Source organism: Amblyraja radiata, chromosome 32 (assembly GCF_010909765.2).
Source record: "Amblyraja radiata isolate CabotCenter1 chromosome 32, sAmbRad1.1.pri, whole genome shotgun sequence".
In the NCBI taxonomy this organism is placed as follows: domain Eukaryota; kingdom Metazoa; phylum Chordata; class Chondrichthyes; order Rajiformes; family Rajidae; genus Amblyraja; species Amblyraja radiata.
Genome location: NC_045987.1, coordinates 25,422,128 through 25,437,128, shown reverse-complemented (window position 1 = coordinate 25,437,128; position 15,001 = coordinate 25,422,128). Strand labels below are relative to the sequence as shown.

The 15,001-nt window shown below is 51.1% G+C and overlaps 1 protein-coding gene across 4 annotated transcripts in view; it reads left to right on the top strand.

Moving 5' to 3' along the window:
• The window catches only part of garnl3 (GTPase activating Rap/RanGAP domain like 3), a 347,312-nt gene that overhangs the window by 292,578 nt on the left and 39,733 nt on the right, over positions 1-15,001 (top strand). For all 4 annotated transcript variants that reach the window (XM_033049272.1, XM_033049275.1, XM_033049274.1 and 1 more), the window contains 2 exons: positions 864-1,033; positions 3,083-3,241. In XM_033049272.1, coding sequence (XP_032905163.1) covers positions 864-1,033; positions 3,083-3,241 — 329 coding nt within the window. The remainder of the gene's footprint in view (positions 1-863; positions 1,034-3,082; positions 3,242-15,001) is intronic.

The following is a 15,001-nucleotide window of genomic DNA, read 5'->3' as shown; positions in this document are numbered from 1 at the left end:
AAAGGAGATATGATGAGAACCAAAGGACATTCTCTGGTGGTGAATCTGAACATAATTATGAGAGCGTACTTGAAATCCTCCCCACAGAAGTTTTCAAGTTTGGGTTTGAGTTTAGTTTATTGTCACATGTACCGAGGTACAGTGAAAAGCTTTTGTTGCGAGCTAACCAGTCAGCGAAAAGACAATACATGATTACAATTGAGGCATCCACAGTGTACTGATACATGATGATGGGAATAATGTTTAGCGCAAGATAAAGTCTAGTGAAGTCTGATCTAAGAGAGTCTGAGGGTCTCCAGTAAGGTGGACAGTAGCTCAGGACTGTTCTCTAGTTGTTGGAAGAATGATAAATGCCCTGTCTCACGGTACGAGTTCATTCCAAGAGTTCTCCCGAGTTTGCCCTGATTCGAACTCGGAGATTTACGGTAATGGCCACTCGTCGGTACTCGGGGCTCTCGTGGACATTTTTCAACATGTTGAAAAATCTTCACGAGTCTTCCCGTGCTTACCTGCCATTAGCGAATCTTCCCGAGTACCTGCCGTTAGCGTTACGAGCCGCTAAGGGTCGTCCCCCAGCTCCGACGTACCCGCTACGTTCATTCTCCGTGCTTACGCTACCACGAGTTTGATTTTTTTTAAACTCGGGAGAACTCTTGGAATGAACTCGTACCGTGGAACAGGGCTATTAGTAACGGTGTCAGGGGTTATGGGGTGAAGGCAGGAGAATGGGGTTTGGAGGGAGAGATAGATTGGCGGAGTAGACTTGATGGGCCGAATGGCCTAATTCTCCTCGTACCACTTATGACCTTGTGGTTCAGTTGCCTGGTAACTTGAGGTGTGGTGTGGTGTGGTGCCCCCTGCAGGCTGCCACTTGTACGCCATCAACACGCACCACGGCAACGAGCTCCGCATCGTGGTGGCCATCCGCAACAAGCTGCTGCTCATCACCAGGAAAAACATCAACAGGTCCGACAGCTTCCCCATCCTGCCGCCGCCCACAGACTCACCCGTGGAAGAATTCCAGTACATCAGGGTAAGCTCTGACCTCGAGCATGGGTGGTGCCAGGGGGTGGCACAAGGAACTGCAGATGCTGGTTGACACCAAAGGCAGTTCAGATTCAGATTCAGATTCAACTTTAATTGTCATTGTCCGTGTACAGTACAGAGACAACGAAATGCATTTAGCATCTCCCTGGAAGAGCGACATAGCATATGATTTGAATAAATATTTACATTAGCATATATACAGACATAGTGTTTTTCCTGTGGGAGGAGTGTCCGGGGGGGGGGGGGTGATTGGCAGTCACCGAGGTACGTTGTTGAGTAGAGTGACAGCCGCCGGGAAGAAGCTGTTCCTGAACCTGCTGGTCCGGCAACGGAGAGACCTGTAGCGCCTCCCGGATGGTAGGAGGGTAAACAGTCCATGGTTGGGGTGAGAGCAGTCCTTGGCGATGCTGAGCGCCCTGCGCAGACAACGCTTGCTTTGGACAGACTCAATGGAGGGGAGCAAGGAACCGGTGATGCGTTGGGCAATTTTCACCACCCTCTGCAATGCCTTCCGGTCGGAGACAGAGCAGTTGCCATACCATACTGTGATACAGTTGGTAAGGATGCTCTCGATGGTGCAGCGGTAGAAGTTCACCAGGATCTGAGGAGACAGATGGACCTTCTTCAGTCTCCTCAGGAAGAAGAGACGCTGGTGAGCCTTCTTGATCAGAGTTGAGGTATTGTGGGTCCAAGAGAGGTCATCGGAGATTTTAACACCCAGGAACCTGAAGCTAGAAACACGTTCCACCTCCGTCCCGTTAATGTGAATGGGGGTGTGCGTGCCGCCCCTGGACTTCCTGAAGTCTACAATGAGCTCCTTGGTCTTCTTGGAGTTAAGGGCCAGGTTGTTGTCAGCGCACCATGCTGTTAGGAGCTGGACCTCCTCCCTATAGGCCGACTCATCATTGTTGCCTGGACCAGAGGGTGTGAGCTCGAGGCAAAGGTTGAGCAGGCTGGGTCTCTATTCCCTGGAGCGCAGGAGGATGAGGGGGTGATCTTATAGAGGTGTATAAAATCATGAGAGGAATAGATCGGGTAGACGCACAGTCTCTTGCCCAGAGTAGGGGAATAGAGGACCAGAGGACATAGGTTCATGGTGAAGGGGAAAAGATTTAATAGGAATCCGAGGGGTAATTTTTTCACACAAAGGGTGGTGGGTGTCAGGAACGAGCTGCCAGAGGAGGTAGTTGAGGCAGGGACTATCCCAACGTTTAAGAAGTAGTCAGACAGGTACATGGATAGGACAGGTTTGGAGGGATATGGACCAAATGCGGGCAGGTGGGCCCAGTGTAGCTGGGATATGTTGGCTGTTGTGGGCAAGTTGGGCCGAAGGGCCTGTTTATATGCTGTGTCACTCTATGACCCTATAGACACAAAGAGCCTGTTTCCACACTGTATCTCTACATTCAACTCTAAACTGAGAACAATTTGCAGAGCTAAGGGAAAATTAGACTGATGGGTTGATGTCCTAGAAGTCAGTCCAGGGTTGATGGGCTGAATGGCCTTATGAATGGACTCAATGGATATTTTTAAGGCAGAGACAGATAGATTCTTGATTAGTACGGGTGTCAGGGGGTTATGGGGAGAAGGCAGGAGAATGGGGTTGAGAGGGAAAGAGAGATCAGCCATGATTGAATGGCGGCGTAGACTTGATGGGCCAAATGTTGCTCCTATCACTTATGATCTTATGATCTCTAAACTAAACTAAGTCTAACTAAGTTGTCAGTGGATCTAATATTCTGTCACAATGATGGGCGCACACTATGACATCATCAATGGATCTCCTGAAACTAGGGCGACATCATCGCTGCATTCCATGTCTCTGCTTTTAGTCTTTGTCTGCGGTTCCCTGTCCCCACATTAGGACGATCCACGAACGTGCCGCCGTTAATCTGGTTTCCACCCCAAGTTCTTTAGCCGCCCCTCTTTGTCCTCATACTGGGGTAGGGTTAGAAACTGGGGTGGTGGTTCTTTCCCCTTCCCCCCTCTCCGCCCCTCCCTGGTAGTCAGCGTGTGGCTCTGGTTCTCTCCGCAGGAGATCTGCCTGTGCGACCCGCCAGCGGTGATGACGCTGGTGGACGGCCCCACCGGGGAAAACGACAACCTGATCTGCGTGGCCTACCGACACCAGTTCGACCTGGTGAACGAGAGCACGGGAGAGACCTACCGCCTGCACCACGTGGACGCCAGCAAGGTGAGCCCCCGCGGCCGTGGGATACGGGGGCCCGGGGCAGAGCGCCAGGACCCCGCGGCCACCACCGGGTAACGATCAGCGCTCGGCCGTCTCAACGCCGGGGCCGGCGGGAAAATATCTGAAGAAGATAGACACAAAATGCTGTAGCAACTCAGCGGGACAGGCAGCGTCTCTGGAGGGAAGGAATGGGGGACGTTTCGGGTCATGGCCCTTCTTCAGGCTGATGTCAGGAGAGAGGGAGACCCTACAGAGATATGGAAGGGTGAGGTGTGAAAATGAGACATCAAAGGGGACTAAGTTCAAGGAAAATATAGAATAGATCGTTGTTCGCCAGGGGAAGGTGACAACGAAGCAGACAGAGATAAAATACCTGTCTGAACCTAACACAAGATGAAACAGTGGTTCAAGAGTTCAATTGTGAAGAGATATTAAAAATACAGAGTGGCGCGGCCAGCACGGTGGCGCAGCAGTAGAGTTGCTGCCTTACAGCGCCAGAGACCCGGGTTCCATCCTGACCACGGGTGCTGTCTGTGCGTAGTTTGTACGTTCTCCCCGTGACCTGCGTGGGTTTTCTCCGGGAAGCTCCGCTTTCCTCTCACACTCCAAAGACGCACAGGTTTGTAGGTTAAATGGCTTGATACTAATGTAAATTATACCCTAGTGTGTGTGTGTAGGATAGTGTTAGTGTGCGGGGATCGCTGGTCCGTGTGGACTCGGTGGGATGAAGGGCCTGTTTCCGTGATGTATCTCTAAACTAAACTGAAACAACTGAGCTATTGGGCTGAGGAACTGATGGTAGAAGTGATGATGTGCCTGTTCTGCCATTCCCAGATCTTTGACTTCAGCACCGCACTCCTGCACAATCTCTATGTCCCTTGATCTTAATCATCATCATAATCATCATAATCATACTTTATTAGCCAAGTATGTTTAGCAACATACGAGGAATTTCATTTGCCATTGAGTCATTCCAATAAATAGCAACGGAACACACAAAATACATTTTAACATGAATATCCACCACAGTGACTCCTCCACATTCCTCACTGTGATGGAAGGTGAAATTAACACTAATGTAAACACCCACTAGGGACAATTTTTATGCATTCAATGTGATCATGGCTGATCATCCCCAATCAGTACCCCGTTCCTGCCTTCTCCCCATATCCCCTGACTCCGGTATTTTTAAGAGCCCTATCTAGCTCTCTCTTGAAAGCATCCAGAGAACCTGCCTCCGCCGCCCTCTGAGGCAGAGAATTCCACAGACTCACCACTCTCTGTGAGAAAATGTGTTTCCTCGTCTCTGTTCTAAATGGCTTACACCTGATCCTTAAACTGTGGCACCTGGTTCTGGACTCCCTCAACATCGGGAACATGTTTCCTGCCTCTAGCGTGTCCAAGCCCTTAACAATCTTATACATTTTCTTATACGTAGACCTACAGCTCCAGTGGCCCAGGTTTGATTCCGACACCAGCCCAAATTCTGAACGTTCCTCTGAGATGCAACTCCTAGGTCTCTGAGCGAGGAAAGCAATGAGGGCCATTTGAGAGGTGGGCCGTTGGGAGCCGTTGAGATTGAAGGGGGGGCCCTAGCCCTGGTGGGGGGCTGCTTGCTGTGGAATTCACTGCCACAGAAAGTAGTTGAGGCCAGTTCATTGGCTATATTTAAGAGGGAGTTAGATGTGGCACTTGTGGCTAAAGGGATCAAGGGGTATGGAGAGTAGGCAGGTACAGGATACTGAGTTGGATGATCAGCCATGATCATATTGAATGGCGGTGCAGGCTCGAAGGGCCGAATGGCCTACTCCTACACCTATTTTCTATGTTTCTATGTCTATGTTTCTATTACCCCACATGCACTAGGGACAATTTACACTTGCACCAAGCCAATTAACCTGCAAACCTGTACGTCTTTGAAGTGCGGGAGGAAAATGAGGAACTCGGAGAAAACCCACGCAGGTCACGGGGAGAACGAACAAACTCCGTACAGACAGCACCCGTAGTTGGGATCGAACCCGTGTCTCTGGCGCTGTAAGGCAGCAACTCTACCGCTGCGTCACCCTTGGTTAGTAGCGTGGGCTGTGGTAGAGGTGGTGAGCACCATCTTCAGGTGATCTCTCAGACCCCGGATGTTCTGGGTGGATTACTGTATCTACTGCACACCAGGGTGCGAGCCTCAGCCTGTGGTCACCACCCTGGTACAGGTGAATGCAACTCATTTATCTGTGCTGCCTCATTCCAATGGATCCGTGGAGAGTTGCGCAGCACCAGCTATTCATCAACCAAAGCGCCAAACGTCTCCTGCCTTCCCCGAAGAATTCTTTACACGTTCTCCTCATAACCTCATAATGCAGTGATTTACGACATTACTACCTCCATCATAGGTATTTTAAGTGCTAAAATCTAACCATTTAGACATCGCCATCTCTTAGAAAGGCCCTCGGAATTTGTATTTTCCTGAGCAATTTCAATTTTTTATTTTGAACCTAGAACAGTACAGCACAAGAACAGGCCCTTCAGCCCACAATTAGGGTCGGCACGGTGGCGCAGTGGTAGAGTTGCTTGCCTTACAGCGTTGGAGACCCTGCTGTCTGTACGGAGTTTGTACGTTCTCCCCGTGACAGCGTGGGTTTTCTCTGGGACTCCGGTTTCCTCCCACACTCCAAAGACGTGCAGGTTTGTAGGTTAATTAGCTTTGGCAAAATTGTAAATTGTCCCTAGTGTGTGTAGGATAGTGTTAGTGTGCGGGGTAATCGCTGGTCAGCATGGACTCGGTGGGCCGAAGGGCACTGTATCTCTAAACTAAACTAAAGATTCCCTGCCTATCCATGTGCAATTCCAAATCCAGTCATTTGTCTCAAGTCTAATGTCTGCTCCGAACATGGTGCCAGATTAAACAAATCTCTGCTCCACACCATCCATATCCCTCCATTCTCTGTATAGCCATGTGCCTATCTAAAAGTCTCTTAAATGCTACATTTGTATTTCTCAAACTGTAATATCAAATTTGTTATCTAAAGTTCTAACTCCAGGCAACAGAATCCTTATCCATAGCAACAAAGTACCCCTCAGCTATGCACCATTGAAAGCACACTGTCGGGTCACATCACAGCTTGGTTTGGGAACAACACTGCCCAAGGCCAGAAGAAATTGCAGAAGGAGTTATGGATGTATCCCAGTCCGTCACACAGACCAGACTCCCCACCATCGACTCGTAGAAATATAGAAAATAGGTGCAGGAGGAGGCCATTCGGCCCTTCGAGCAAGCACCGCCATTCATTGTGATCATGGCTGATCGTCCCCAATCAATAACCCGTGCCTGCCTTCTCCCCATATCCCATTGATTCCACTAGCCCCAAGTGTAGACTCCATCTACACTTCACGCTGCCTCGGAAAAGCAGCCAAAATAATCCCCGGTCATTCCTTCTCCCGACTCCCGTCCGGCAGAAGATACAGAAGCTTGAAAGCGCGCACCACCCGACTCAGGAACAGCTTCTTCCCCTCTGTTATCAGCCTTGTGAATGGTCCTTCCATGAGCTCGGGTACTGTCCGATTCACCTCTACCCCATTGGACTTTGTCTCTGGAACTGGTGCTACAATGCTGAGAACTATATTCTACATTCTGTATCTTCCCCTTTGCTCTACCTATTGTACTTGAGTTGGACTCGATTGTATTTATGTACAGCACTATGTGACATGTTCAGCAGCCAGCGAGGTTTAACCCATTAACTTTTTGAACATCAAACAGTACAGCACAAGAACAGGCCCTTCGGCCCACCATCTCTGTGCCAAACATGATGCCAAGACCAACTCTTATCTGCCTGCACAGCACAGAATCCATATCCCTCCATTCCCTACATATCCACATACCTGTCTAAAAGCCTCTCAAATGGCACAACCGTATCTGCTTCCACCACCACATCCTTTTAGTTTAGTTGCAGGATTGTAGGTTAATTAGCATCTGTAAATTGGAATGTGGGAGGAAACCGGAGCACCCGGAGAAAACCCACGCCGGTCATGGGGAGAGCGTACAAGCTCCAGACAGACAGCACCCGTAGTCAGGATTAAACAATAGACAACAGGTACTGGAGTAGGCCATTCGGCCCTTCGAGCCAGCACCGCCATTCAATGTGATCATGGCTGATCATCCCCAATCAGTACCCCGTTCCTGCCTTCTCCTCATCTCCCCCTGACTTTAAGAGCCCTATCTAGCTCTCTCTTGAAAGTATCCAGAGAACCGGCCTCCACCGCCCTCTGAGGCAGAGAATTCCACAGACTCACCACTCTCTGTGAGAAAAAGTGTTTTCTCGTCTCCGTTCTAAATGGCGTACCCCTTATTCTTAAACTGTGGCCCCTGGTTCTGGACTCCCCTAATATCGGCAACATGTTTCCTGCCTCTGGCGTGTCCAAACCCTTAATAATCTTATATGTTTCAATAAGATCCCCTCCCATCCTTCTAAACTCCAGAGTGTACAAGCCCAGCCGCTCCATTCTCTCAGCAAATGACAGTCCCGCCATCCCGGGAATTAACTTTGTGAACCCACGCTGCAAACCTGGGTGTCCGGTGCTGTGAGGCATCAACTCTACCGCTGCGCCACCCAGTGCCACTGTGCTCCTCCATTAGCCCGTTTAACCAACTGCCCTGACTGGAGCTAGAACTCTAAGTGGCGAACCACAATCCCAAATAGGTTTCATAGGCAGACCGCTGGGGATTTTCAGCCATTACAGTGATACCAGATCTTGTGACTATCCTGGCTACTGGGAGCCTGCTGTCTTTCCATCAACACATAGGAAGCCATTCGGCCCATCCAATCTATGCTGGGCTCCCACTCCCCTGTTACTTTCTCTGCACCATCTGTTGCTCACATTCCCATCAAGTTTAGAGTATTAGTTTATTATTATGCCGTGAAAAGCTTTGTTGTTGCATGCTATCCAGTCAGCGGAAAGACTATACGTGATTACAATCAAGCCATCCACAGTGTACAGATACAGGATAAAAGGTATTACATTTAGTGCAAGGTAAAGTCCAGTAAAGTCCAATTAAAGATAGTCCCAGGGTCTCCTTTGAGGTAGATGGGAGGTCAGGAGAACTGTCTAATTGGTGAGAGGATGGTTCAGTTGCCTGATAACAGCTGGGAAGAAATGGTACCCTGAATCTGGAGGTGTGTGTTTTCAAACTTTTGTACCTCTTGCCTGAAGGGAGAGGGGAGAAGAGGGAGTGGCCGGGGTGAGACTGGTCCTTGATTATGCTGGTGGCCTTGCCGAGGCAGCGTGAAGTGTAGATGGAGTCAATGGAAGGGAGGTTGGTTTGTGTGTCAACTTCCCCTAGATTCCACCTCTGGAGGAGCCCTTTACAGATGGCAATTATCGTACCTCCACAATCTTCGGGATGTGGGAGGAAACCGGAGGAAGCCCGCATGGTCACAGTGAGAACATACACACTAATAGTTGGCACCAGAGGTTGGTATTGAACCCTGGCCCGATGAGGCAGCATCTGCTCAAGCTGCACCCACCGTGCACTGCAATGGTTTCATCTTTCTGTTTGTCTTGTTGATTGTGTGCCAGACTTGGCTTATTATTGTTGCTGATGCTACGTACAGTGAAGATGAGGTCAATCACACCGTCCACAAGTACAGCAGGTCGTGCAAAAGAGAAAATCAAAGGTTCAAAGGTTCAAAGGTTGATTTATTGTCACATACACCTAGATGTAGTGAAATTCCTTTTGCCAATGCAGCACATAAAAAAGAATACAAACATAACAATAATAAATAGCTTTAACATAAAAACATCCCCCCACAATGGTTCCCATTATGGGGGAAGGCACAAAGTCCAGTCCCATCCCCAATGTCCACCCATAGTCGGGCCTATTGAGGCCTCCACAGTTGCGTCTACGGAGGCCCGATGTTCCAGGCCGTCCTCGCCGGGTGATGATGTTCCGGCGTCGGGAGAGTCCTCTCAGCGGCATGGGAACCCTGGAACGGCCGCCTCCCTACTCGAGACCGTGGCTTCCGGAGCCGACAAGGCCGCGCCGAATGGAGCTCAACTGGCGATCTCGTCGCGAGATCCCAGGCTCCCGATGTAAAGTTCAGCGCCGCCGCCCGCAGCTCCGCGATGTTTTTAACGCCGGTCCCAGCTCACCGGAGTTCCAGCGCGGCGACCCAGGCAAGGCACCGCCCGCCCCGCAATGGCGCTCCAGCGCTGCACCGCCGACCTCACACCCGCAGCCCCGCCGCCGCCGCTGCCGATGCCGCCGCCGCCGATGCCGGTGCCGCCGCCGCCGCCGATGCCGGTGCCGCCGCCGCCGCCGATGCCGGTGCCGCCGCCGCCGATGCCGAGGCTCCGGGCGGTCCCCTCGCTCCTCGGACCCGCAGCTCCGCAGCCGCCGCCGATGCCGATGCTGAGGCTCCGGGCGGTCCCCTCAGGAAATACCGCTCCAGGCCCGCTGGTAGGCCGCGAGGACGGGTCGAAAGTGCAGCCCGGAGAAAAGCTGCATCTCCGACCAGGTAGGGACCCTGAAAATTAGTTTCCCCCTTCCCTCCCCCCTCCCCCACACATAAAAAAGCTAGAACTCCTTAAAAACAAAACACTAAACTAACTAAAAATAAGAAAAAAGAAATGAAAAACAGACAGCTGCAGGCTAGGCAGCCATACCCCCTACAGGTCGGCGCCAAATGAACAGAGGACAGAATGTTGTGTCGAAGCCACAGGGAAAGTGCAGGAACAAAATAGTGCAAGTGGCGCAAGAAGGTAGATTGGAAGATCAGAAATTCATCCTTAACTCATGAGAGGTCCCTTCAAGTGTCTGGAGATACAGCAGGGAAATAGCCCGTTGGCTCATCGAGTCCACACCGACCATCACACAAGTTCTATGTTGTTCCACTTTCTCATCCACTCCCTACACACTCGGGGCGATTTACTGAGGGCCAGTTAACCTACAAAACCCGCACTTCTTTGGGGTACAGGAGGAAACCCTCGCAGTCATAGAGGGAGCATGCAGACTTGCAACAGACAGCAGCCGAGGTCAGGATCGAACCCAGGTCTCTGGCGCTGTGAGGTAGCGGTTCTACCCGCTGCATCAGGGACTCACAACAGTGGTGAAGAAGCTGTTCTCAAAACTGCTGAAGGGATCAGATATACTGGTTACAAGGAACTGAAGATCTGGTCATAAAACCAGTCTGAAGAAGGGTCCCGACCCGAAACGTCACCTATTCCTTCTCTCCAGAAATGCTGCCTGACCCGCTGAGTTACTCCAGCATTTTGTGTCCATCATTGGCATCAGATGACGCAGTTTGCAGACATTCTAATGATTCCTCAAATTTAATGCATTTAATTATAGTGGAACTGATAAATGCTCAGCAAGCCTGCGGTGTCTGAGGAATTTGAATTGAATTGATTTTATTAGGGACAGTGCATATTAATAAACATTTGCATGTAATATGCAAGATTGTAGCCAGTAGCTAATTTCCATCTTTAGTCCCACACAAGGTAAACACATCCCAAACAAGGTAAAAAACAAAAGACAAAAACAAAAACAAAACAAACAATATGGTTTAGCCTGCAGTCATAACATAGAATAAATAACAAACACTCAACACAGTTTAAAGTCCCAAAGCCATTGTCTCTTCCCTCCTTGCTCTCCCTCTGCGCTGAGGCAATCCAAGCCTCCGATGTTGTGACCCCGCCGGGTGATGGTAGGTAAGTCCCGCGGCTGAATCCGTGACCCGCAAACGGGCCGGTTCAAACTCTGCGGCCCGGGGCGGTCGAAGCTGCCGAAGCTGCCGTCCTCCAGTCCAGCGGACGCAGCTGTAGTTGCAGGAGCTCCGGAAAACAGAACTCGAGTTCCCGATGATGTCGTCCACTGGCCCACTGGCCCGCGGCCGAGCCTCCGAGGCTCCAAAGTCGGGTCGGAAGTTGTGCCGCACCGCAACCACAGCCCCGAAGTCGGCCAGGCTCGCGTTGGTAAGTCCTGGCTCTGCTCCACAGCCTCGAGGTCGGTCGCAGTTGGAGGCCGCCAGCTCCGCGATAGGCCTCAGCGCAGACGGACACGGAGACGGGGATACGGCAGGAAAAGTCGCATCCCCCCCGAAGGAAGAGCCAAAAAACACACCACACCCACCCCCCCACACACACACAGCCAAACAAACCGAAACAAACCGCAAAAACAGGACAAAAGAAAACAAAAAACAGAAAAGACAAACGGACTGCAGGCGAGCCGCAGCTGCAACGCAGCGCAGCCACTCCCAAGGAAGGAGATAACCTTTCAGGCTAACAACCTTTTATCAGGACTGGAGGGGAAAAGAATCGCGATAAAACTGTTTTTTTAGATGCAGAGTAACAGGCAGTGGGGAGGAAGAATCTGAAGGTGGTAGAGGTTGAGTAAGGGGTACTGAATAAAGAGGTGAAGATACGTGAGCATAGAAGGTGATGCATAATTAAACAAAACTTTGAGGGCGGCACAGTGGCGCAGAGGTAGAGTTGCTGCCTTACAGCACCAGAGACCCAGGTTCGATCCTGACTACGGGTGCTGTCTGTACAGAGTTTGTACATTCTCCCTGTGGCCACGCGCATCTTCTCCAGGCGCTCCGGTTTCCTCCCACACTCCAAAGGCGTACAAGTTTGTAAGTTTGTGTAAAGAAGGGTTTCGACCCGAAACTTCAACTATTCCTTTTGCTACAGAGATGCTGTCTGACCCGCTGAGTTACTCCAGCGTTTTGTGCCTCACTTTGGTGTAGACCAGCATCTGCAGTTCCCTCCTGCACACGGGTTTGTAGGTTAATTGGCTTCAGTAAAACCAAAATTGTAAATTGTCCCGAGTCTGTGTTCGTGTACAGGGGTCGCTGGTCAGCATGGACTCGATGGGCCAAAGTGCCTGTTTCTCTAAAGTTTCTCTAAAGGAAAAAAATTGAAGAGGCAATATCAGAATCTTTATCTGAAATTGTTAAACCTAATCTTGAGTCGAGAATCTTGAGCCCAGTTGAAATCTGTACTGTTCAAAACCAATTTCTATACTGAATGCATTTTGTGTAATTTTCTACATTTGATGTATTGCCCATGTGTTAATATTCATTAATGCCACATCTAATCAGCATGAGTGAAAGATTCTAACAAAGATAGACACAAAATGCTGGAGGAACTCAGTGGGACAGGCAGCATCTCTGGAGAGAAGGAAAGGGCGATGTTTCGGGTCGAGACCCTTCTTCAGACTGACGTCAGGGGAGAGGGAGATACATAGATAAGGAAGTGTAAGGTGTGAAAAGAGGACAAAGGGGATGTGGTTTAAGGAAAGAATAGATCATTGTTAGCTGGGGGCAGGTATCAACAAAACTGTGATAAAATGTAGTCAGAGACAGTCCGACTGGTGGGAGAACTGGGACTGGGGAGGGGATGGAAAGAGAGGGAAAGCAAGGGCTACTTGAAGTTAGAGAAGTCAATGTTCATGCCGCTTGGATGTAAGCTGCCCAAGCGAAATATGAGGTGCTGTTCCTCCAATTTGCGCCAGGCCTCACTCTGACAATGGAGGAGGCCCAGGACAGAGAGGTCAGTGTGGGAATTGGAGGGGGGGGGGGGGTTGTAACCTTTGTTTAAACATCTGCATCTGTGACCACTGTATAGCTATACAGTTCTCAGTCACTGGCTTTGGTTGATCGTTCCTGCCTGCAGGTAACACTGTTGAAGTTAATGATCTCGTGAGCCGCTGTTGGTAACGCGATCTTGGATACCAGTTCACTGCCAAGATGTGGCAGTGGAATTAAACACAGCAAATGGCGGAAATCCTCAACAGGTCAGACAGCATCTGTGGAGAGAGAAACAGGGTTAATGTTACAGGTCGGTACTCTTCAGTCAGAACTGTAAACAAAATTAGAAATGAAGGGAAAATGTTTAATATGAGCCAGAGATTAGTTTAGGTTAGAGATACAGCGCGGAAATAGACCCTTCGGCCCACCGAGTCCGTGCCGACCTTCGATCCCCGTACACTAACACTATCCTGTACACACCAGGGACAATATAAAGTTTTACCAAGCCAATTAGCCTGCAAACCTGTACGTCTTTTTCAATGACCTCCTCTAGCAGCTCGTTCCATACAACTACCATCCTCTGCGTGAAAATGTTACTGAATTGAATCCTTTATTTGTCATTCAGACCTTTCGTTCTGAACGAAATGTTGTTGCCTGCAGCCATACATGTAATAATAAACAACACACAATAAACACAAATTAACATCCACCACAGTGAGTTCACCAAGCACCTCCTCACTGTGATGGAGGCAAAAGTCTTAGGGTTGCTGTCTCTTCCCTCCTCTTCTCCCTCTGCGCTGAGGCGATACCCCACCGGGCGATGGTAAGTCAGTCCCGCGGTTCAAGCTCCGGGGCCCGGGGGTGGTCGAAGCTGCCGCCCTCCAGTCCAGCGGACGCAGTTGTTGCCACGGGAGCTCCGGAAAACAGGCACCAGCCTGTGACCCGCGAGCTCCTGACGATGTCATCCACTGGCCCGCGGCCGAGCCCCGGATCCAGGTCTCTGCCGCCAGAACGCCGCCTCAGCCGCCGGAGCTCCGTCTCCGCCCCGCACCGGGCCGCCCACACGGGAGCGTCTCAGCCCCGCACCGGGCCGCCCACACGGGAGCGCCTTCCGGCCGGGAGCTGGGCCGCCCACACGGGAGCGCCTTCCAGCCCCGCACCGGGCCACCCACATGGGAGCGCCTTCCAGCCGGGAGCCGGGCCGCCCACACGGGAGCGCCTTCCAGCCGGTAGCCGGGCCGCCCACACGGGAGCGCCTTCCAGCCCCGCACCGGGCCGCCCTCACAGGAGTGTCTCAGCCCCGCACCGGGCCGCCCCAACGGGAGCGCCTTCCAGCCGGGAGCCGGGCCGCCCTCACAGGAGTGTCTCAGCCCCGCGCCGCCCACCCTCACCAGAGCGCCGAGTCGAGCCGCTGCCTGAACGCCGCCGCAGCTCGAAGACGGCCAGCCTCGCGTTGGTAAGTCCTGGCTGGCTCTACCTCCGGATCCTCGAGATCGGTCGCAGGTTGGAGACCGCCAGCTCCGCCATTAGGCCTCAGCTCAGACGGGGGAAGAGAAGGGGGATACGACAGAAAGAGTCGCATTCCCCCGAAGGGAGAGACAGAAAGCCCTGTTTCACTCCCACACATAACACAACCTAATAACCAAAGGTTTAACTAAACAAGACAAAAAAAACAACACAAAAAAGTAAAAACAGACAGACTGCAGGCGAGCCGTTTCACAGCGCCGCCACTTCCGAAATCTTCATGTTCCTATTAAATCTCCCCCCCCCCCCTCTCGCCTTAAATCCATGTACTTTGGTTTTTGATTGGCCTCCTCTGGGCAACAGACTCTGTGCGACCTCCTAATCTATTCCTCTCTAGATGTTGTATACATCGATAAGTTCACCACTCATCCTCCTGCGCTCCAAGGAGTAGAGTCCTAGCCAGCTCAACCTCTCCCTGTAGCTCAGGCCCACGAGTCCTGGCGGGGTCAAGGAAAGGGCGTTCACGTCGCGGCCCTGTTTCCACCAATCTTTCCACCACCACAACTTCTAATCTTGACGTGGACCCAATAAGAAGACGAGTCCTGGCAACATCCTCGTAAATCTCCACAAATGGGTAGGGAAATGGCAGATGAAGTTTAATGTGAGGTGTTGCACTTTTGGGAGGTCGGATGTAAGGGAAAGGTATGCCGTTAATGTTAAGGCCTTTAACAGCATTGATCTACAGAGGGACCAAGTCCACAACTCGCTGTAGCGATGCAGT